The 24,035-nt window shown below is 42.1% G+C and overlaps 1 protein-coding gene across 8 annotated transcripts; it reads right to left on the bottom strand.

Annotated features, from left to right (window-relative positions):
- Positions 1 to 1,430: 1,430 nt before the first annotated feature.
- U2AF1 (U2 small nuclear RNA auxiliary factor 1) lies at positions 1,431 to 18,805 on the bottom strand. Of its 8 annotated transcripts, none has more exons than XM_059491536.1 (9): positions 18,664 to 18,737; positions 17,299 to 17,824; positions 16,193 to 16,280; positions 13,316 to 13,382; positions 9,104 to 9,153; positions 8,422 to 8,520; positions 7,157 to 7,290; positions 6,059 to 6,151; positions 1,431 to 4,396 (listed from the first exon to the last, which is right to left on the bottom strand). In XM_059491536.1, the coding sequence occupies exons 2-9, from the start codon at positions 17,466 to 17,468 to the stop codon at positions 4,261 to 4,263; spliced, it is 837 nt and encodes a 278-aa protein (XP_059347519.1). In that variant the 5' UTR covers positions 17,469 to 17,824; positions 18,664 to 18,737; the 3' UTR covers positions 1,431 to 4,260. The 8 variants fall into 8 exon arrangements, with proteins under 8 accessions (XP_059347519.1, XP_059347512.1, XP_059347540.1 ...); XM_059491529.1 differs by lacking the exon at positions 13,316 to 13,382 and adding an exon at positions 12,446 to 12,512; XM_059491557.1 differs by lacking the exons at positions 17,299 to 17,824; positions 18,664 to 18,737 and adding exons at positions 13,964 to 13,994; positions 15,924 to 15,980 and having other exon boundaries at positions 16,193 to 16,239.
- Positions 18,806 to 24,035: the final 5,230 nt, after the last annotated feature.

The following is a 24,035-nucleotide window of genomic DNA, read 5'->3' as shown; positions in this document are numbered from 1 at the left end:
TCCCATTTACAGCTGAAACTTGAGCTCAATTGAATTAACTCCACTCCTGGCAGGAACCATCAGCAGGGAAACAGGGATCTGCTAAAGCAGGTCTGGTGCTGAAGAACCGCGGGGCTGCAGAGTGGGACTGTGCTGGCCTCTTGCTCGTGGCTCTCCTGGCTAAGGTTATCATTTTGTTAAAAATGAAATATGAAAGGTTAACAGGATCAGAAGTATTTGGCTGATGAGCACATTGCTGACAAGGAGAGACTGTCTACATAGCTGAGGAGACTTGCTGAATTTTTATACGAGTGCATTTAACACGATGAAAATCACAAAATATAAGAACAATTTGGAGACACTCTCACGACTGACAGTGCCACAGGGGTTGCCCAGAAAAGCTGTGCACTCCCTGCCCCTGGAAGTGTTCAGGACCAGGCTGGAAGGAGCTCTGAGCAACCTGGTCTAGTGGAAAGTGTCCCTGCCCATGGCAGGGGGGGTGGAACATGATGGTCATTGAGGTCCCTTCCAATGCAAATTATTATATCCTTCATAAAAAAATCAGTTAATTGGATGAATCCTGAAATACTTGTGGATGGCTTTAGAAAGCACCAGGTATCAATTCAACGTGAAGACACATTAATTTTTTCCTACAGACATCTGGATGTAATTCTGGTATTTTTTTTTAAATTGAAATTCATTTGCTCCAGGGTAAGACTGTACAGTAACACAGCTCAGTCCAGCCTTGCAGTAAGTGATAAATGCAGCAACAAATATTCTCCTCCTGTGACAGCCACTCAGCCATTACTTCCTTACCAGCTAAAAAGAAAACACCACCTCAGCTCTGCTTTTCAGCTGGAACTTTTCCTGACCAGGACTGTTTTTAGGGAATCTTCAGTACAACAGTGTCAGGAAAATGAAATTATTTACCCACAGCTGCCATAGAAGTTTCACTTCTAATGTATTAAAGACAACAGATGCAGTTTAAAGTGCTGATGTTAACAATCATTAACACCCAAAATTTTGCAGCCTGGATGGTGCAACACCAGGAAGAATCCTTTTTAAAATGTCATGACCCCCTTTGATTACCTAATTTTTCAATTGAACACATTCCTTCTGTAAAAATGACCTTTCTTGTCCTCTGCAGAACACAACAGAAATTTGCAGGTTCTTCCTAACCTTAACAGCCTTACCAAAAGCTTTATCAATTGAAACAACCCAAACCAACCCTCCCCAACTCCTAACCCCAAGCTGCACTCTTAAAATCCAACTTGATCATGTCAATATGGAGAGCCTGTGGTTATTCTAGCTGAAGACATGGTTCACGAGCTCTGAAAAACAGAAGGCAAAGAATTGCTCAAAAAAATAGCTTAAGATATAAGAATTTAAAACTTTAGTCTGTCCTCACTAGATATTTAGAGAGCGGCATCCAATTTAAAGGAAAGGGATAATTTTTGTCAGATTCTTATAAAAAAAAGGCTTTATTTTGAACAAGTTTTCTCCATTTGGTTTTACAGTCTCAACATACATCATATTCATGGACAAGCAGCGTTTTCACAGAATAAGAGCCAAATACAAAGCCACTTGGGATTAACAGTTTCAACCTAATTGACTCAGACCTCAGAAAATCCTGTATGCTGTCACTTATTTGAGGTAAAAGAATTCCATAAATTAAGATCCACTGTTCAACAGAAGAGTCAACAATGAAATATTTGAGAAGTAAGAACCTTGGGGAGGAGGGGGAAAAAACCAAATCTTAAAGACATTGTGGGCAACAAGAGGAGGGGGAGGTAGGATTTCCACTTGGTTTGTATTGGTGAACGAACACTTGGTGTAAATGTTTAACCAAATTGGTGCAGTTTAAATTTCAAATTTGATGGATTTTACTGGCAGCACAGTCTCAAAAGAAGAACCTAAAAAGATATGTCATGAGCTTAGTTCATATGCTGAATGCTGTCACTAGGCACTCATTAGAGTATCCATTAAAATCCACTGCTTTCAGTGCCCATTCCAACATATCCCAGTTACTTGGGGAATTTTTGGGCAACTGTGCAATCAGATCACAAAATTGTACATTTGGTAGAATTCTAGAATGCTTTCTTCAGCAAAATTGTGTTAGGGGAGACAGAAAAACCCACCTTCCACTATCTGTTCATGCAAAAATATACCTGCAGTGAAACAGGATTTAGATAAACTGATTAAAGCCATTACAGGGACACATCTGTACTTGTTTTAAACTAACTTTATAGAACAACTAACTTTTAAACTAGCTTTATAGAGCAAATCTTAAACCTTTTAAATACTATCCACATTGTATTAGATACTGTTTAAAAACCAAAAACTATCCTCGCCTTTTGTAGCTTGAGATTTAAATTAGCTCACCAATAATCCTGAATCTCATTTACGAGAAATATGAAACTGGATTAATATCCTGTAAACTCTAAGAACTAAATTATCAATGTGAAATTCCTAATGCCCAGCAGAAATACATTTCATCTCAGTCATTTAATGCCAGGCACTGCTCAATTTCTTTCAGTAAAGCATCATTTGATTTATGTACTTACAACAAAACATCATGTGGAGATGGGCTTCACTGCTTGAGTGATATTTCTTCTAAAAGGGTCCTGGCACACCAAGTTCTAAAGTCTGGTTAGCCAAACCATCCAGTGGGAACAAAAAAAATTCAAACTGAACTGATACAAGAATTTAGTCTAAGAAGCAAAGCAGATTAATTTAGAAAAGCTCAATTTTTGATAGTTTTGTTTTCCAATTTCCAGTGAGAAAAAGGGTCTATACTTAAGAGGCAGAAAGAAGCTGGTTTGTTAATCATCTGACTATGTGATGCACTCCTATCCTATTTCCATTTTTTTTAAAAAGAATCACCAAGGAGATTTATCACTTAGCAATATATCTGGCTCAGAACTAAGGAAGCAGTAGCAAATTCTCTCCCCCACTGGAAAGCTGCGGTTTATTGCCTAGCTTTGTGTACACACAGTTCTATTTTGCAGAAATATGGTCAATGACCAAAACTTCTTGCTACATTACACTTTGAATAAAAGCAGACATGAATGAGGTGAAACTGCAAGTCAACCATTGTACAAACTGTCTCTCAGAATGCCAACATTTCCACTGGAGCTTTAATGCTTTGGGACACAACCTACAATGTTCAGTGATTGAGCAATCTGAGCTCAAAAAAAAAGAAAAGAAGTATTTGTGAAGGAACTGCCATCTGTCCATTAGCTTTCATCACACTCCAGACCATCAGAAAGGTGGAAACAGGATTTATTTTCCACTAGCATCCAATTAGTTTTCTATGACCTTGAATGCTAACAAAATGCTTTTTATTAAATGACGGGTGAGAGAGCATAGATTAGAAAAAAATGTCTGTTAAGGACTTTGATACTTGCATTTCCTTCAATAGCACTTCTCTATTATGTTGCATGGAGCATAATTTTGGTGGCTTTTTTTTCACAAAACCCTCACCTGCCGATTATGAATCATTGCAATAAAAATATTATTTTTTTCCACACTGCACTAGGCAACTTTCTTTCCAGCTAAAGAAAGGAGTTTAGTCAAGAATTATAAAAACCTGAACTATGAACTCTGGCACAGCCAGGAGCAGCCACTCAACTATGCCAGAGTGCTTAGAAAATAGGCAGCTAGGAGTAGCAACTCAACTACTCCAGAGTGCTTAGAAAATAGGCTTTAGATTTTACACCAAGAAATTGGATTTATTGTAAATGCCACAGTCACATTGATAGACAGAGCACAGACTTCTGGTAACAAACAAACATACATTTTTGTAACTAAGCGTTTCTACTCAGTAAATAAATGCATTTCGCACAGCCTTCCTCTTAAATGTGCCTAAACTAACCTAAATAAGCAGACAGCATAGCAGAAAAGGGAAACTTATGTGAGTAACTGTTTCTTAAGCAGTATATTATTTTTACTATGTATATAATATTTTATATTATATACACACACATTTTCATCAACAGTTCAAATGATACCCAAATAAAATTAAGAAAAAACCCAAACCAGAACTGGCGCTCCTCCAATACATTTACCACCTTTCCCTCAGGCAGACTTATCCAGGTATTTGTCAAGATAGAGGAATGACAGTTAAAAAGACTCCCCCCACAAGAAACAAGTTACACAAAGAATACTGTATCACTACAAATTTTTTATTCAGAAGCCCATCTTTTAAAAAAAATGTCATTATGAACTTGTTTGGTCAAACTACAACACTTTCTAGCAGACATACAGTAAAAATGGCATGGCTCAGAATCGACCGGATCGTTCGCGATCCCTTGACCGCCTCCTGTCGCGCTCGCGGCCGCCGCCTCCTCCGCCGCCGCCACGGCCGCGATCTCTGGATCGGGACCGGCGCTCACGGGACCTCGACCTGGATCGATGCCTTCAAAGAGAGTTTGGACATTTTATTGTTTCACCCCAGGCAGTGATTTACTTGCAGTACCACACAGTGGAGCATGTAATTAAGGATGGGAGTGATGAGGGAGAAGAAAGCAGTGTGTCATTAGAAGGATTGGTTAATTGGCACTCGGGCTGCAAAGCACAATGGATTTACAAAGTGCCCAAATTTCATGCTGGGGAGTCAGCACAAACAGGTACAAGAACTGGCTGCTCCCTGCAGTCTCGTCTTACAATGGATGTGCAAGCCCTGCAGAGAGGCACGGTTACACTGCTGTTATTTAAAGCAGGAGAAGGGGACACCTGCTTTGGCAGACAGGAATAGCTCTTAGCAACACACACCAGAAGTCCACAGCTGCTTCTAAGTCCACTTGTATTAAATCAATTGCATTAAGTAGCAATTAAAATCTAGTTCTCTGTTGCTCCTCCCTCTATGTGATTTCTACCCCTCCAGGACACAAGCACTGGCAAATTATCCTCCCTGCCTCTTAGGTTGATAAATTCAGGAAGGGAGCTACAACCACCCAGAACATACTGCTATCACAGCCACTACCAATCAGCATTACCGAACCTGAGAGTTCCAGATTTGTAACAGTGATCAAAAGGTTAATATAAAACACACTTGGTCTTTTTCATAAAGCATTCAAATACATGAAAAATTACTTAGCCACAAATATATGTGGCTAAGCAACACAATCTATGTTTTTTTAAAGTTTAATTCATCCTCACAGATTCTGAAACTGCCAATTAGAGATGTTCACAGGAAAAACACATTCACAATCCCAGGCTCCTTGTGTGATTGAGAGAAAGCTACATAAATCATATTCTATATAAAAGCAAGATCAAAGATTTTATATGCCTATTCCAAATAGCAAGGTCTTAAATGCAACCAGATTGAATCCAGTTCCAAGTGAACCATCACAGTAACAGCAGCGGTAAAAGCCTTTCTGCAAGGTACCTCACTAAATGAATAATTCAGTACATAATGAAATGTCTTTATAAATTTCTTTTTTACCATTAAGTGAAATTATTTCTCCTTTTTCCCACTGGGAATTCCTATCAAGGAACACACTGTGAAGCTAAGAGTGAGCTCCATACAGTGACTGGCTGGTATTAACAGTAAGAAATTAATACAGGCTACCACATTTCACCATTAACAGTTAAGGGCAAATAAGGTTTGGTCCTTAGTATAATCTATAAATGCTTGATTGCACATAATGCTGAAAGCTGCCAAAATGCCCATTGGCCAAGTAGCCTGCATCTAACAAAGGCCATGAGCAAACACATTTAGAAGAGAACAAAACAGAAGAAGCATAAAGCAACTTCTAGTGATGTCCATCTGTACCTGAACAGGAAGGGCCTATATATCCTCAGTAACTCAGTGAGTCTTCTTCTCCTTGAACCCTGCCTGCCACACCAACCTTCAGAATCCACAGCATTGCAGAGCAAGAAGCACCATGTTTTTAAAGCCCTACTCCTTTGTTGGAAACTGGCCACCTGCCAGCTTGACTTGATGCCCTTTGGCATGTGCCAGAAATGTGTCAGAAAAAACAAGAGGACTTGGCACAAGCTTAAAGATTTGCCTTCAGATTTTTCAGCAACTGATCCTTAAATTACTTGTTTTAGCAGTGTTTAAAAACAAACTTACTTTTTACGACGCCGCCCATACAACTCGCGCCTTAACTCTCGAGAAATGGGCTTCAAATGCATAAAGTTGCAGAAACCTCCTCGTGTACACTCTCTGGAACAGAAATCAAGAGGCACAGTTACAATTCCCAGTTCTGCACTATCTGCTAAGACCTCAACGCCTCTGATATTAAACACAGTAAATTACTAGTGACCTAGACCCTGTAATACTTCTAGGAGAAAATCCTCAAAAGATGGTAGAAGTCAAGAGGTTCACACTGCAGGTTCTCTGTCACTGTGATATTTTCTGAAAAATCCCTTTGACAGGCTTTTTTCTCCTGGGAAGATGAGAAGCCTCAGCTTCTCCATGTTTTGCTGCTCTGGAATGTGGTCTGGAGATTATTTATCCCAACATGTGAATTATTTTTAATTAATGGCCAATCACGGCCAGTTATGTTGTGTGACAGTGTTCACAGGGGTCTTAGGTTGAGGGAAGAGACAAGGATCTGACTCCATGCTTCAGAAGGCTGATTTATTATTTTATCATATACATTATATTAAAACTGTACTAAAAGAATAGAAGAAAGGATTTCATCAGAAGGCTAGCTAAGAATAGAAAAAGAAGGAATGAATAACAAAGGCTTGTGGCTCAGACAGAGAGTCTGTGATTGGCCATTAATTAGAAACAACGACATGAGACCAATCCCAGATGCACCTGTTGCATTCCACAGCAGCAGAAAATCATTGTTTACATTTTGTTCCTGAGGCCCCTCAGCTTCTCAGGAGAAAATATCCCAAGGAAAGGATTTTTCATAAAATGTATCTGTGACAATGTTGGACTCCTGAGTCAGTCACGAGTTTTTATTTTTCGTTCTTGCTAAGCATTCTGATGTATCCTTTCTCTTTCAGTATAGTTTTAGTATAGCATTCTTTTAATATATATCATAAAATAATAAATCAGATTCTCATCTCTCACCTCGTCCTGGGTCCCTCACAAACACCACAGCCCCCCACACTACTGGTACCTGCAGTGGTTTATTTCCTGCACTCAGCTCCATGAAATCCACACCCCAGCACCCTCCCTGGTGCCCAAGGCAGGAGGAAGGCCCTGTTTATTTACCCCATCTCATACTGACGGCAGCAGGCCTCTCTGAAGTCAGTCACAGGGGAGAGCTCGGCATGGATGGGCTGCCCGTTGAACCAGCGATTGTTCAGGTCGATCACGGCCTTCTCGGCATCTTCCTCACGGCGGAACTGAAAGCAAAATCAGCTTTTCAGAGAAGCAACAGCAGGAGATAAAAGATTCCTATCACATCAGTTGGGTGATAGCTGAGGCTCAGGGCTCTAGTAATGAAATTAGAAGCTACTTCAGATTTCTTGGACAGTCCATCAAAGCTTTTCATTAGCTGGGACTCAAGGGCTAATCAAAACATTGATTTTCCTCTTCATTATGCTCTGTTTGGTGTCTCAAGTGGGAAAGTTAGTCAATACAAGATACTGTGTTTTCTTAGTACAGCTTTAAACCAAGAGAATGCTTGTAAATAGTTTCTGGAGCACCATAGTCCTGATGTAATGCATTTTTCAAATATTTAAGAGTAATTTATATAAAAACTGCAGATTGCATTCATGTAAATGAGAATTTGCAAAAATTAAGATCCCATTTTATGATGACTGTAAAATTTAAATTTGAAACATCTTTTCACAGTAATTTTTTAAAACAACTTTATTTTCTGATTATGACCTATACAGTGAAGAATTTCAGGTGTGAAAATACTTTCCAGCTGAGGAAATGTACAGCCAAAATATTCAAAGCAACTCTCTCACACCTCCCCCTCACTGTGAACACACAGTAAAATTTCTGCAGGTGACAATTTTGTACTCATTATTCAAGAGATACCAATGACTTTTTAAAGTTAAGCCTAAGTGCTCCAGTTTGCACCTTGAACCACACAGCTACTGCCAAATCTAACTTGGTCACAGATACTGTGTTTAACTGGGAAGTTAGAAAATTAATGCACCTGTGGCATATAAAACCTCTCTCACACTGATGTGCTTCAAGGGCAGCATGATGCTAAGACAGATCCTAAATTAACCCTGCCAATCTAAGCAGTCTACTAGTGGTGACTGTTTATAACTATGTAAAAGAAAAGAAAAGTTTCTATTTCTGAAAATTACATGGATTTTGACTATCAAGAAAGCTTCTCAAAATTCATTCAAATTTCTTTTGGATTCCTTTAACATTTTTACTCTAAATTGTGAGGTTGGAGAGTAGCTTATATACTGAAGAGCTTTCCTGCAGAGCAATCTACAATCACACAGCAGCTTTTAAAATTCTAAATCAATAAACAGCACCCCCCTGCCTGCATGAACATCTCTTCACCCTACCTTTACGTATACATTTCCAACTAGGTGATCTCCAAGGTTATCACACACGTTCATCTCCTCGACTTCGCCGTATTTCTCCTCCATTTCTGTGAAGACCTCCTAAGCACAAAGCAACCCAGCACAAGTTTGCAGCACATTACTTGTAAGTATAGAAATAAATATTGCATCTACCTCTAAGTAAGTATATAAAAGACCTTCCTTGGAAAAAAGCAAGATCACTTGATTTTTATTTTCTTTTTTACATTTGGGGGTTTAAAATGAATACTTTCTTGGCCATCTGTAAGCACAGCACTACCAACATACAAGAAAAATCTATGGAAAACACACACAGCATTTACAGAATGCACAGGATGCACTGAAAACACAACACAGAAACTGATGCTAGCTTCAGGTGCTTTGTTTTTATACAAATAATTAAGAATACTTTAAATTTATACAAAAGGAGATTATACAATCAAAATGCTATGTCACTTAAGCTGCTGATGTTACACAAAAACTATTTCAAGCAGTCAAATGAAGGCCAAACTAACCAATGGTTACCCAGGAAATATTTAATACAAAGTTGTATGTTTTATAGGAACACCCAAGGAAATAAGTGGTTTTTTTTTTTCCCTGAATCTAATTGTGCTATCCACTACATCCATTTAACAATCCAGGGACACTTCAATGCACCTTTACATACCTCAAAGAACTCATCATAATGTTCCTGCATCTCAACATCGCTCACAGCACCTGCAAAAGTCAAAGAGTCAGACTGATTAGAGCCTGCCAATAAGGAAGGGGAGATTTTGATCAAACTACAAAACAATCTAGAGAGGCCATCTGGAGCATGAGAGACACCATATAGCATGGAGCTAACTAACAGGAATATTGCAAAATAAGGATGTGTGAAGAGCTTTGAGTCCCTAAAGTATCTGTCAAAATATTACATTGGTATGATCAAATCAAAGCAAGTTTTAATCAGAGCCAAAGTTGTATGCCACAAATTTAAAGGGGAAAAGAATTACTCTGAAATATCACTTAAAATTTAATGTATAGTCCCACTCTCTAACTACCAACAATTTTACCTAAACAGAAGGCAAGTGCTTTGTTACAATTCCATACCTTAAAATATTACTAAAATTTAGTATTACTTTTCCTAAAGGCAGAAATTTATGCCTACTTCTCCAGCATATCCACTTGAATTTGAGAGCTCAGAATGTAAAACAGCCCAGAATTTTTTTTAATTTGCTGAAAATAGTCATTGAAATGACACATTTTTCTCATTGCCCTCAATGCTTTGCAACAGAGAGCCATTTTCTAGTTTAAGTTTGAGTGTCACTTATTTTTTCTGTAGTCCTGCAGAACATCTTTCAGTGCAAGACAAGCCAGCCTTATATTCAAGTTAAGATTATTTTCATGCTACAAGCTGGACTTTAAAAACGAGTGCTGCTTGCCTGCTGCTACAAAACCCAACATAAGTGTGGCCTCTTTTTCAAAGCATTAAATGTATAAAAATCAGTTTCATTTATTTCTTCCAGTCTACAGCACTTTAAACAAGCTGTATACATTAAAGCCATTAGATTAGCTCTTCAGCAGTTAAGTGGTTTATTAAGATCAAGCGGAGCAGTTTTACAACAAACCCTGCATTTTATGCTAGGAAAATATGCTAGTGTTTAAAACTACAAACCAGACTGGTTTAGTTAACAGAATGTGAAAGACAAGAAACTGAGCCAATAAGGCTGAGTTTATTCATTTTCAGGCTGGTATGAAAAAAATTTTTGGCTAGTATTAGCACTTGGACAAACTTTGTGCTTTTCTTCAAAGGCTGTAATGTTAACCAGCCACACTCTCTGGAACTGCAGTTCCTGTTCTTCCACCCAGCTCATCCCCACAAGAGGCTAAGGGGCATTTGGTCTATAGTTTAGGCTGACAGTGTTTCTGCATTTGAGACAGGTTTGCTTTTAAGAAATTTCTTCTCCCCCATGGTTGTAAGCAAATTAAGGAATATCAAACATTAAACCAGTAATTCTAGGCAGTTTAATACTTAACTATATTTTCAAGGTTCTGCCAACATCACTGATAAAGCTTACTAACACCTAAGGATTTTTTTGTTTTGTTTCTAAAGGTATCAGACAGGGGCTCTGGGAGCCTCAGTGGGAATAATTACTTTTTACCAGATGGACAAGAGCTAAAAATGTTTTTTTGTCAAATTAGGATATCACAGGCAACAGTTAGTTAATGACTACTTCAATGACCTTCTGAAGTGGGAGGTATACATATGACAGGCTTTATAAACATCCATATTCCAGGGCTAATGGTATCTGAACCATGAGAAGCCCAATTTCTAATTAAAATACTCAGGAAAACTATTGCTGTTCCAAACTAAGGTTAATCCTCTACGATGGCAATAGAAAGGAAGACAGTTAAGCAACAATGACAAGGCATTAAACAGCTACCCAAGTTATCCATTTAAAATACATGCAATACTTATGTAGGGACAAATATCAAAAACCAAGGAGCCAGGAGTTTCAGCAAACCTACTGCTTGCAGAGCTCCAGCTCTACCCCAGGAGGTACAGGCAGGCTCTGGCACACAGCTGCTGGCTTGTCACAACGAACTAGAGTTGGATACCAGCATTTACAACACTGGAGGATCTGTGCAGGACTCTTGCAGCTGTAAATCTAAACAGCTCCACAGACCAAACTGCTGTAACTCTGTGCAAATTAGTTACCAGCTCATTGAGAGTTCAGGGAGAGAGTGGAAACACCCAACTGGAAATGTTTTGATCTACTGAAACAGCATTAACTACTAAGCATCTGCAAGGAGAGAGCCTACAAACCAATGGGACTGGTCAAGCATCTAGACAAAACAACACAGCTCATTTACATGTCCAGCTTGATTGTGTGACAAAAACACAAATTACATAATAGAGCCATTATTGCTTTTAGAAGCAAGAGAGACAGTGTTGACTTTGAAGTTAGTGGCCAATTCACAAAGCACTTCTAATCAAATGCTGGTAACTAATCTGAACTGGTCTATAAACCAACAGTCAAAAAAAAAAAAAAAAAAAAAAAAAAAAGAATAGCCAAACAAAGCTTTATTACCACACAGTAAATACTCACTTCAACAAGAAAGATTAGTTAGAAAAGAACACCGACCCTTTTTTGGTTCTAAAATGTTTTTTTTTAAATCTTATTTTGATATCGATGATTCAATTACAATGACAAATCAGTTAATCGCCGATCAGCAATCCTGGGCATTAACTGCTGCCAGTCTCACAGGAGGTGTGTTTGCTTATGCCCATTTGTATCTCAGGAGGAGTCATTACTTCATGACCATACCCAAATGCCTTCCCCTCCTCAAAAGTACTTTAAAAAAATATTTGTCTTAGGTAAATATGCCAAATGGCATCAGAATTTGAATTTTCAAAGTATGGAAAGAATTTTAAGCATGCACCCATCCAAAAAGGACAGCTGCCAGGAGGAGTTAGTCAGTCATGGTGTGTTCTTCCAAAGTGCACTCCCTAAATTGAAGCTGCATTAACCTAGGACAAATTTATGCATGCAGTCTGAAAAGTTTCAGTTCAAGTTCTCTTAACATTTACAGAGCAGGACATTTGTTCTGAATGAAGTCAATGTGTCACTGTCCTGCTCTTTCCGACAGTGGAACCTAATGGATAGCACAAAACATACAGAAAACCATTCCTAAGATGCAGGCAACTGGCAGGGAGAGAGGTGACAGGAAGAAAGCAGTGCAACCAACACTGCTTCACAGGGGAAGTATAATTTTAACCCTTTTTGATTTAATAGTTGGTATTCAGATTGCCCCATAGTTCTGGGAGCAGGGAGAAAGGTAGTGGGACAAATAAAATTGGGGCGTTTTATTTTTGCTTTTTGGGTTTTTTTTTTTGTTTGTTTTGAACACATGTAACGAAACATGGTCAGTTTGATCTGTTAAACTAAAATGGCAGACCAGTTTAAGTCGACACTGAGCTCTGACAATCAAGCCCAGGGAACCAGTGAAGGAACTTGTATGAACTTACAGCGCAAACCGTCAGCAGACTGGGAAGAGTTTTGAGGGTTACGGTAAATGTTCAAGAGGGCAATGGTCTGAAATACAAAACGCAACAACTTTATATTATGGAAAATAATTTTAACAAGAAACTGGTTTCCTTTAGGGTCGCTTTAGTCGAGTCTGTGCTGAAAGAGAGGTGGTTATTCTCTCCCAAGCAGGAGAACTTGCACTTAGCTGGTGACCTTTCTATATCAACCTAACACTGTAAAGTAATAGAGATCTCATGATACTCCATTATTGTATTCTTAATTTCACTCCATTCACCAATATTACTATAGAGGGGTTTTGCATGATTTCAGACAGCTCTGAAAACAGGTGGTATCCAAATGGAGCAGTCATGTTACAAGCAAAATAATTTTAATTTGGTATTACTGAATGACTTCTTAGTAGCAAAATCCCAGGAAAGGAAGCAATACAATAATTAGAGTATAACATGAAATCTCCATTTTCCTAAAAAAGTTAAGATGAAAGAAAACCCAGGTTTGGGACTTACCGTACATATATACCTATTTTTTTTTTTTTTGGGTGTTAAATCAAGAATTTGAGAAATGTCTGCAGTTTAACCCTTTCAAAAGAATGCAGTGTTACCAAGTAACCAAGTTTCACTTTGCAGCACAAAGGGGAATCTGCATCAAGTCCAATTTGTGCAGCCCCTTCTGCACTCAGAACTGCAGACATTCCACAAATTCTTGATCTGTGCGCAAGAAGAGTTCCGTCACTTGTCCTGTTTGCAACAGCTTTATGTCAGCAGCTCAGAAGCCAACATTATTTTATCATAATTAGGAGTGGGCTCTTTAACACCATTCTTTAAAAAAATTTCTCCAACTGTGGGACTTACAGTGTGAGCCGTCAGCCGTCTGTGCACTGTTTTGGGGGTTACGATAGATGTTTTGAATCAAGATGGTCTGCGGGGAAAAAAAATAAAAAGGGGAATTCTACTGGCTGCTGTGCATATAATAGACAATTGCAAAGAGACAACTTGTTTGCAAACAGCTAAAAGTCATATTTTATCCTTAAGACTTCCTTTTGTATTTGTAGAGTATCTTCCAAAATTGCATCCAGACCATCATATTATGAAAACAGTTTTAATTAACCACCAAGAAAGAGCTGCGTTTGTCTCAACAGCTAGCCTCAAAATGGGAGGTGTGAGTAACCTAAAATGTCACACGAGGTACTCTGGAGATGCCTAAACTTTTGAGACCAGATTCACTACTGCAAGTCTAGGGGGGGAAAAAAAGAAGTGTTACGTGCACAGCATGTAATACATAATGCCACAGTGTCCAAAATGCTACACCAGACCATAAGGCCTTGAGGCAACTGCTACACCTCATTTTGTGCATCAGGGTTTTCTTGGTGGAAATTCTGTTTAAATAATATAATAGCATCATAGGTTCACATGTTTCCGATCCTTCAAATAAGGACAATATCCTTTTAGCCCTTCTGCTTTTTACTTGAAGAATTAGCCCAGGCAGACTTGAAACCTTACATTTGTACCGTTCTTCTTAAAATCAAGTTGTCTGAAAAAACAAACCATGTTTAAGTTAGTAAACTAATATTACAAAAAAATTCCAAACGTCCATATCACTGTAAGCAGCTCAAAAATTGAGATTTGATTACTTAAAATACAAGCTCAATGTTAGTCAGTATGAATGGCAATCCCCAAGTAAGTTTAGCTTAGACATTATAATTATTAGTCACAGTAAGAATTCAGAGCTTAAAGAAGTCAGAGGACCAGCAATTGCACACCTACATACACTACCCATTTAACATGTAAAAAAAAATACAACTGTACCATCACATTTAAAACCACACACTCGTTTGATTACAGGCCCAGCCATACCAACCAAAGCTTTGTGCTTCCATGGCCCAGGTTTAAACTACCTGTGCTTCAGCCTACAGCTGGAGAGTGCCAGAATCGGGCATCTGGTTAGGGTGTTTCTGCTGATGGGGGTAATTTGATCACCCTGGATTGTGTGACCTTTCCTAACAGAGCTCTTCTGTAAAGCAGCTGCACCAGCAAGAGCTGCACAAGGTTAAAACATTGTGCTGGTAACTTCCCATTAGCAGGATGTCTGCTCTATTTTCTATCACAGCTGATTGTCAACCTGCACACAAATAAAGATTTCTGCAGACCCCACACAGTGCCAGGGACCTGGGAGATGTCACAGCAGAGCTGCCAGCACGAGGCTGCGCAGTCCCAGACACCCCTGGCTGAATGGGATGTGCCCTGCTGACCCACTGCAGCTGGCACTGCCACCCAGAGCCTAAAGCAAAGCTAAAGGCTGCTCTGACAGAAAGCTGCAGTTGCACACAAACTTTTATTGGTAAAAAGAAAAAGTAAAAGTTGAGGGGGTTGTTTGTTGGGTTTTTAGTTTTTTTTTTTTTTTTTTTTTTTTTTTTTAACTTAAAAGACAACTACTGTACAAACTCTCTGCTTTAGGAATATTGTTTCATAGTCAATGACCTAAATTTAGGTCTCTAAATAACCAACTGCACTTCAACTTCTGCTCCATGTAGGTCAGCAACATGGCATAGTTTTGAAAATGGACAATACTCATTTGAAATAAAGTATCTGCATTACAAAGTTTTAAAATTCCAGAAGCAAAGAGGTGTTTTTGTTGCTTAAGTACCAGAAGTCCCTATTTACCAGTAACTTTGACATCCTCCCCTAGAAGTTCCCCTGCCCACTCACAGTTTACCTTGATCCCAGCTCTGAACCTGTCACATGGATAGAATTCCCCTCCCTAATTTCTCCCCAAAGCAGCATCAGCTCACATTTCTCATCAACTCTGCTCCTAAGCAGATTCAATGAACTTGCAGAAGGCTCTGCTGTTATGTGAACTTTTTCTCTGTAATTTTAAAACTGCAGTTGAAAAATGCAGTAACTTTCAAAGGCACTACTGCTCATGTACAAAATTCCCAAAGAAATTCATCTGTGTACCTTGACAATCAGCAATGATAGAAAGAGGGAAAAATACATTTCTCCAGGAACGTAATTTGTGAATATTGTACAGCTCATAATAATAATAACAACAATAATGAAAACCCTGTCACTCCCTGCACCTTTTCAAATTTATTTTTATTTCTGGCAGACGTGCAGTCACACATCATTGTCTCTTAATAATATTTATGGAGGCAAAGATTAAACAATCTGTCATGAAAATTGACAATTCACCCTCAGCAACCAGGCAAGTTGTTTTCAATAATAATTTCTTCCACATTCAAAGGAAATATGCAAGTCACTCTTGAAATTAAAGAGCCTGGGTCAGAGAGCAAGTGTAATGACAGATGAGTCACTTTTATTCATTAATTAGGTTTCTTTTATTATGTGCATAAAAGATTGAAGTTCCCACCTTTGGGACAGATGGGATGAGCTGCCTTTGTCTGTGATTTAAGAACTCTGGGATGGTTTAAGTGCCTGAACACCACTGAGAAGGCACACTCACCTGAAAGTTAGCACTGGTTGGTCTCTACTACAGGCAAGCTTACAACAGCATCGCTTCCTGCAGCCATTAAGGGTGACAGGAGATAATTAGAAATGCTGGGAGAAGTAAATGGAACACCCCAAAAAAAAAAGCAAAGACCCAGATAAACTGGGGCTAAAACTGAACTAAATTATCTGGAGCTTGGTAATTATTGACTTGTATCTGAGACTCTATGTTTTAAAGAAGCCAGAGTATATTTCCACAAGAAAGAGAAAAAAGGGGAAACAAACCTGGCTAAATGTTGGTTTGTTGTGCAACCGAGAACATCTGTCTCCATGGCGACAAGCTCCAATTTTGAAATAAAATGAGCAGTTGACTCTGCAAGAAAAAAGTGAATAAGGTAGTTACACACTGGCACAGAAACCAATCATTTGAAAAAAGCCTACGCCCTAAATGGCTTTATCTTGATGTGGATAAGTAATACAGAGAAAAATCCACATCAGAACTGTACAGGAAAGCATTCCAACCAACCTGTCCATATTCTTTCCTTTTACCCCTAACTTACAGCCAGTGTCTGACCAATTTCCCCCAAAGTGGTTCCATGATTCACCACACACAAGTGATCTCTGTTTTATCTTCTGCTTCTCCATTCTTGTCTTTGCATCAGTTTCAGTGGGTGATGGGATGGAAAGTAACGAGAAAACCGGTCTGAAATTGACACTGGGAGCTCTGTGGCTGAGCTGAATCTGATTTAAAACTGACACACTTGCACCTCTCTCACCTTTATAAACCACCTGGTTAAATCATACTCTAAGGGTAACTCAGGCTGCTACCAACACAGTATCCAAAATAATTCAGGGAACAGAAAATCATGTTACAGAAAGAATACACATCAGCAAAATCAATCCATTTAGTTAAGCTATTTCCATGAATATAATGAATGATTCTAAGAGTAAGCTGCTTTTTGTTTTAAACCACAAGCTTTTCTTGAATGATCCATCTCAGGACACCTTGATAATGATCTGGGTTTAGAAATGCTACCGAAACTCCCACAAAAAGGTGTAACTCACACAGAATGATGAAAGAAAACCACAAGGAGTTTAGTTACCTTGACAGGGAAATGCAAAATTCTGAAGGGCTAGAAAACTATGATGGGCTATATATGGGTAAATGAAATATTAGAATTCTCCTGGAAGAAAAATTATTATTCCCATAATTAACACCAATTATTTTCCACAATCCTGTGTAACCAACATCAACTCATGGAGGGGAGAATTATTAAAGTACTAAATAAAGCACATCTGATCTCTAGCAAAGCATTCTACTGTAAAATTGCAACATGCTCACTCTTGATTATGTTTTTGAAAACAAACACTTAGCATGATAAAATACTTACTGTCTTTTCTGAACTCTAACCTGAAACAAAAAGAAATACCTAACTACAAAATTTCCAATAGTGCCTCCAACTTCAGCACCTTCTGGAAGGTTCCGTTTGCTTTTTTTAACAGAAAAAAAGAGCTGCACAGGAATTTCATGCCTGATTAAAACTCTGAAACTGTAATGCATTAAATTCCTATGTATCTCCTTTGTGTGAAAGGATGCTACAGTAACAGAGCTCAAAAAAGAGGCTGCCGACACTGCTTTCCTGGAATGGCAGCGCTACAGAGCAGAGCAGAAGCCCCACGGCCAGGGGCTGACAAGAGTAATTTAGTCCAGCAGCACATCGATGCCCCCTTTTCATTTTTACGAGTGGAAAAACACGCCGGTTTGGTCAGGCCGATGGTGACCAAATTTTCGTTAGGAGGGTTTTGTGTGTGTGCTTCCAACAACCAGAGAAACTAGAGGCGTTCCCGGACGCGTGGAAGGCTGCAGGCAGAAGCCTGTAGGATCAGGATGCAGCAGTCGGGGAAATCCTCCGCACCCTGGGGAGGGGGGAGAAATAACCAGTCGCTGTCCTTGCAGCAGAGCGGGAGCTCTCAGGCTGCTGCGAGGCTCAGGGACACGAACAAAAGGGGAACAGGAGGAGGAGGAGGTGGCGCTTTCTGGCAGGAGGCGGCGGGAAGCTCCGGCACCCAGCGGCCCCGGCAGGAAGGCGCAGCCGCGGGGGGAAGGGGGGAGGGCGGAGGGAGGACGGGGGAGGGCGGCAGCGCGCCACGAGGCGCGGCACACCCTCATGGCGGCCAGGGGAGGGGTGGGGAAGGGAGAGGAGGAAGAGGAGGAGGAGGAAGAAGTGGGGGGTGGGGAGGGAGTGCCCGAGAACGGCCCCGGCCCGTGAGGGGGATGGGATGGGGGGGGGGGGGGGGGGGGGAAGGGGGGAGCGCGTGGGCGGGGCCGCCGGGCGCGCGCGCGGGAACGCGCGAGACCCACGCGCCGCCGGGCGCGCGCGCGCCTGGGATGGGGGGGGGAGGGGGGGGGAAGGGCCTGAGGGAGGCGATGGCGGCGGGGGGGAGGGGAAGGGAACGGGGAGCGCGGCCGCCTCTCGCTTCCCTCTTCCCGCCGCGTTCCAGCGGGATGGGAAAGGCGGGGGACGTGCCCCCGAGGCAGGAGTGGAAGAAATGGGCGAAACGGGCCGGGAGTCCCCCCCGCAGGGAAGGAGGGGCAGGGAGAAGGGAAGCAGGGCTGACCGCCGCGATCGGAACAGGCCGCGTCCCCGCGCAACGCGCTACGGGCCTCCGGCCTCCCCTCGAGCTTCCCCCCTCCCGCCCGGGGGGTGCCGCAGCCGCGGGAGCGGCGCCGGGAGCGGGGGAATGGGGCCACTCACTTGTCCTTCTCGGTGCCGAAGATGGAGGCCAGGTACTCCGCCATCTCCCACCGCCCGCCCGCCCGCCGGACCGCCCCGGCGCCGCCGCCGCGTCACAGCGACCGCGCCGGAAACGCTGCGGTGGGAGAAGGGGGGGAAGAGGAGGCGGGGTCCGCGCCACACGCGGGGTCGCCACGGCAGGCGCGCAGGGGCGGCGGGGCGGGACCAGGGGCGGAACCTCCAGGCCGCGGGTTCGAGTCCCGCCCCCGGCAGCGGCCGAGGGGAAGGAGCTGAACGGGGTCGCGGTTTCCAAAAATGCTGAAATAAAGGGATTCCCTCCAAAACCGTGTTTGTGTGAGTGTCTGTGTGCACGTTCTGAAGGGGCTTAAATTAAAAAAAAACCCAAAACCTTGCTTTTGAATTAAAAGCAGAGCGCAGAGTAGAACCAAATTCTTTCTGATTGTTGTTTTGGGAGTGTGAAAACCGCCAATCACTTGTTGTTTAAAATTTTAAAAGTTTAATGATAATAAAATGGTTATAAAAATAGCAATGTAATTAGAGTAATAAAAAATTGGATTAGGACAATATGAGACAATAAGAACAAAGAGTTACAGGTAGTCTGGGTGCCCCTTTCTGAGCAAAATAAGCCCAAAAAAGGACACACGTTAACAGAGGATTAACCCTTAAAAGCAATAGCCTGTTGTATATTCATACACCTCATACATGATGCATAAATTCCATTCAAACTCAGGATTCTGTCTGGTCATGGTCAATTTCATCCTCTTAATCCTACTGGCATCTTCAGGGCTGAGCAAGGTGGGAAGAAGTTCATTTCTTCTGATAATTGGGCAAAAAGTTCTCTTTCTCTGAAAGATTTAGGTGTCCTGTGGCTGCTGTCTGGTGCGAGTACCTCATTCCTTTCTTAAAAAAATATATACATAGTTTCTATTTTAACATTATAAGTTATAACCTAAACTATATTTAACACACTACTTAAGAGAATTAATACAGCATTACTTTCTAACATAACACATATAATATTCATTTTAACATTTGTGGAAAGCCAAACATAAAATAAGCATTTTTCACGGGGAGGTTTCATGGAATTACAGGCCAAAAGCTGCAAGGCTGAACCCAGTGAACTGAAATTCTTGTGATGGAGCAGCAATGCACGTGGAAGAGTCCAATACTGTACATCACTGAAAACCACATCAGGAAATAAACTTAATGGTTGTGGTGATTCAGCAAACGAGACTGAGTGCTTAGCATGAGATGAGTAAAATTCATCTCAGATGTTTTGCAGTTCCCTGAAGCAGTAACAAATACAGTCCATAGAGCTCACAGCATCAGTTGGATTGTTCACAGACTCATGGAATGGTTTGGGGTGGAAGGACCTTAAAGATCATCTCGTTCCAAGCCCCTGCCCTGGTCAGGGACACCTTCCACTATCCCAGGTTCCACTCCAAGCCCCATCCAACCTGGTATCTCCTGCAATTCCTGATCTGGTTTGAGCTGTGCCCTGTCTCAGGACAGGGACAGACACTGCTCCATGTCCTTTGTGTTCTTTCTGTGCTCTTTGGGGATGTAAACCTCACCTGCTCCCTGCTGCTCCTTCCTGCAAACTTGCACTGATCTTTTCTCCAATGTTGTTGTTTAAGCCTTCAGCTGAAATATGTCAAAATATTTTTTTCCTGGGGAATCAAGACACATTTTCAATATTTTAAACACGCTGGGTTGTGTGCTAGTGTCAGTCAGGGGAAGGGAGCTCTGCCTGGCATGGTAACAGCGGCGAGTCTTTTCCCATATTTCCATTTTTTTGTACCTATCTGAAAATCTCAGGTTAGTGATCTACTGTGGGTTACTCCCTGCCCCAAATTGCTCAGCTCTGTTGGGTTAAATGCTGCCACAACCCCTCCTCTGTTTTGCTCTTCCTCCTTAAGGCCCGCTGTCATCCACCCAGGACAAAATGGTGACACCCACATCTGGTTTGGAGATAAAAGGGCTGAGAGGAAAAATGAGGAAGGAAGCAGCTGATTTTAGGAGAGGAGAAAAGGCAGGAAAAAAATTGTGAAGCAAAAGAAAGCAGTACTTGGATACAGAAAAAAGATTAAAACAAACACAGAAACTCATCCAGGGGGGTCAGTACATGAAGTACTTAAAGCATTCACTAGAAAATAGCAGTTTTTTGTTGCCAGAGCCCAGAACTATGTGCTAAAGAGCTACCTGGAGTTCCAGGCCAGTGCACAGGGCTTGGTTTCTCAGGTTAAAGGGATTTTGCTAACAGTGTCTATGCAGGGATAATTACTGACCCACACCCACCAAGCCCTTGAACAATTTTGCCAGTGCTCTGCTTGACACCCCTTGGAACAAGGCACAGCTGGGAGCAAAGAGAACCAATTTAAGTTGTTGTAATGTCAAAAAAAACCCAAAAATCATCTGAGAAGGCAGCCAGTGTAGATTAGAGCAGAGCTGTAGCTGGGAACCTCATCTAATCTCCTTGCATGCCTGTACTTCACTAATCACCATGGTTATATAAGCAGATCTTTGACAATATCCTCAATTTTAGCAGCCCCAGGAGAGGCTGCACAGCCCAGCAGAGAAGGGTGAGGGTTTTTGGAGCTATACCTTCCACAGGGGTCTGGGGGAGAAGTGGATGTGGCTTTGTTTCATCTCTTGCGGCAGCGCTGGTGGGGTAAGGAGAGGAGGGGAAACGAGGGGAAAGGAAATGAAATTTCAAGGAAATTTCAAGGAAAGGAAATGGAAAGGAAATTTCAGGGAAAGGAAATTTCAAGGAAATGGAAAGGAAATTTCTAAGAAAGGAAATTTCAAGGAAATTCCAAGGACGGGAAATTTCAAGGAAAGGAAATGAAAGGAAATTTCAAGGAAAGGAAATTTCAAGGAAAGGAAATTTCAAGGATATTTCAAGGAAAGGGAACAGGCTTCTCCCATTCAGTAGCAGCAAGCACAGGGGGACAGAGCCTGTCTGAGGCGCCCAGGGAGCCCTGGCCCTGTCTTTGCTGTGAGGATGTGGGGACTCTGCTCTGGTGCTGTGGCTGGGCTGCCCTGGAGCAGCCTGGCACCAGGAGCTGTCCCTGGGCTGGGATGAGTGGCAGGGAAGAGGAGAGAGATGCTGAGTCAGAGCCTTGGGGAGTGCAGACACTGCAGAGGGATCTGTGTGTCTTAGGGAAGCTTTTCCTTGGACAGGCTTTGAGATCCAGCCCCTGATTAGGAGCACTGCTGATTTATTATCTGATTTATTATCTGATTTATTATCTCTTAGGGACAGCTTTACAGTTGTAAACCAGGAAAATTAATAGAGTTTCAGGGCTTTTGAGTTCAACACAATATTTGCTGTGATTAGAACTCTCATCCAGCAAGCTGCTGTGTAGTCTGGGGTCAAGGCCATCATTGGGGCAGTTGCTGTTTGTAAAACGCTCTCTCTCCTTACAAGCCAGACGAAAATGCCACCCTCCCTCCTTTACAGAGGAGACAGAGAGAGCAGGTGATTTTCCTAGCATCAAGGTGGGCAGGAGATGAGCAGAATGAGGGTAAGAATTTAGGGATAGCCTTGTTGGCCCAGATGGAGGGTTCAGCAGGCTGCACATGCTGTCTCCTTGCTCACACACGAGGCAGCAGGACCTGGCTGTGAGGGTGGGGGGACAGAAAGAGGAATATTCTGCACTCAGTGGTGAGCACTGGTGTGTTTGTGGCCTCCTCTGCTTCATTATTCAGTGCACAAGTAACATCTGGTGCCCACAGCTGCAGCTTCACTTCTGGCTCCTCCAGAACCACTTCTTCATTTTTTAATATTTTTTTAACCCATTGTTAACAGTCTCCTTCTCTGGGTGCAAGTCACTTGTTTTTTCCCTGTTCTGCCCTCCCATGCCCCCCTTGCTAGGCAGGAATTCCAGGTTTTGATCAGGATATGTGCTAGCCTGGCCAGGAGAGAAGGTGTCACTAGAGACTGTAGCAATTCCAGCCTGGCAGGAGAGCTCTAAACCCATGTAGGTGTGTTTTTCAAGGTGAAGAGGCCATCCCTTGGCCTCTCTCTGAGCTCATCCCTGTGCTTTCCCCCAGTGTGGGCAGTTGGGCAGCATCACTGTGCTGTGACCATGGGGGATGGCATCCCTATTCACCACAAAAAGAAGAAAAACCCCTTTTCTTCTCCTTTCAGTGTGAGTGTAATCCTGGCTCTCCTGTCTCACACTTCCCCTCCCAGCCTTCTGAGGTGCTGCCCAGGGCTGTCCCTGATCCACCTCCTCACTCCAAGGGCCAAAAGGATTCACTGTAAATAAGCAAAGTCCGTCTCATAAGCAAAGCCAGCTGCTCCTTTGAGGGAAATCCCTCTCTGGGCTGTCCTGGGCAGTTTGGATGAAGCATTTTGTGGGAGCAGTTGATGTCTTTTGACCTTTCTGAGTACTCTTTGAAGAATTCTCCAGGTATTGCTTGCTTGCTGCCCTCAGGTACTTTGAGGGCCAAGAGGACACCAAGGCAGTGAAAGGAGAGAATTTGGTGGGAATCTCTCATTACATCTCTCCTCCAATGACTTGTCCAGTGCCCCTGAGCCCATACAAGCTCTTTGCACAGTGTGGTAGTTTGAAATAGCTTGGTTTTTTGGTGAGGAGGAAAAGGGATCAGAGTGGATGGATTTCCTGAGTGCTCTGGCATTTGGGCAGCAGTCTGCCCACTGCACACAGGAAGGCAGCTTGCAGATCTGCTGTGCCCATCCCATAGTTTTGTTTGCTTTCAGGCTGTCTTCATTTGGTTGTGGTTTCCTGGTACAGCAGGACCTTGGCTCACATGGGCTCAGCCCAGGGTCGAGGGGCAGGGTTCCCTCCTCCCCTCCCAGATTTTATTTTGTTCCATCTCCCATTGTGGCCACATTGTGAGTGCCTTGAACTGGATCAAATGGCCAAGTCAATAAGCTGGATTGTTTTATCTTGATTTTCTTAGGATGGGGAAATGAAGCTGTACTGCACAGATGGGAGCAGCACACTGCAGGAGGGGAGAGGGAAATCAGAAAGGATGGGGGAGAAGGAGAAAAGAGAGAGAGAAAGAAAGAGAGAAAGAGAGAGAAAAGAAAAGGAAGTGTCGGAAGTGTCGGAAGTGTCGGAAGTGTCGGAAGTGTCGGAAGGAAGTGTCGGAAGGAAGTGTCGGAAGGAAGTGTCGGAAGGAAGGAAGTGTCGGAAGGAAGTGTCGGAAGGAAGTGTCGGAAGGAAGGAAGTGTCGGAAGGAAGGAAGTGTCGGAAGGAAGGAAGGAAGGAAGGAAGGAAGGAAGGAAGGAAGGAAGGAAGGAAGGAAGGAAGGAAGGAAGTAAGTGTCGGAAGGAAGGAAGTGTCGGAAGGAAGGAAGTGTCGGAAGGAAGGAAGGAAGGAAGGAAGGAAGGAAGGAAG

Source organism: Ammospiza nelsoni, chromosome 2 (genome assembly GCF_027579445.1).
Source record: "Ammospiza nelsoni isolate bAmmNel1 chromosome 2, bAmmNel1.pri, whole genome shotgun sequence".
Taxonomy (NCBI): Eukaryota; Metazoa; Chordata; class Aves; order Passeriformes; family Passerellidae; genus Ammospiza; species Ammospiza nelsoni.
Note: the sequence above shows the minus strand (reverse complement) of the source record. Positions and strands in the feature narration are given on the sequence as shown.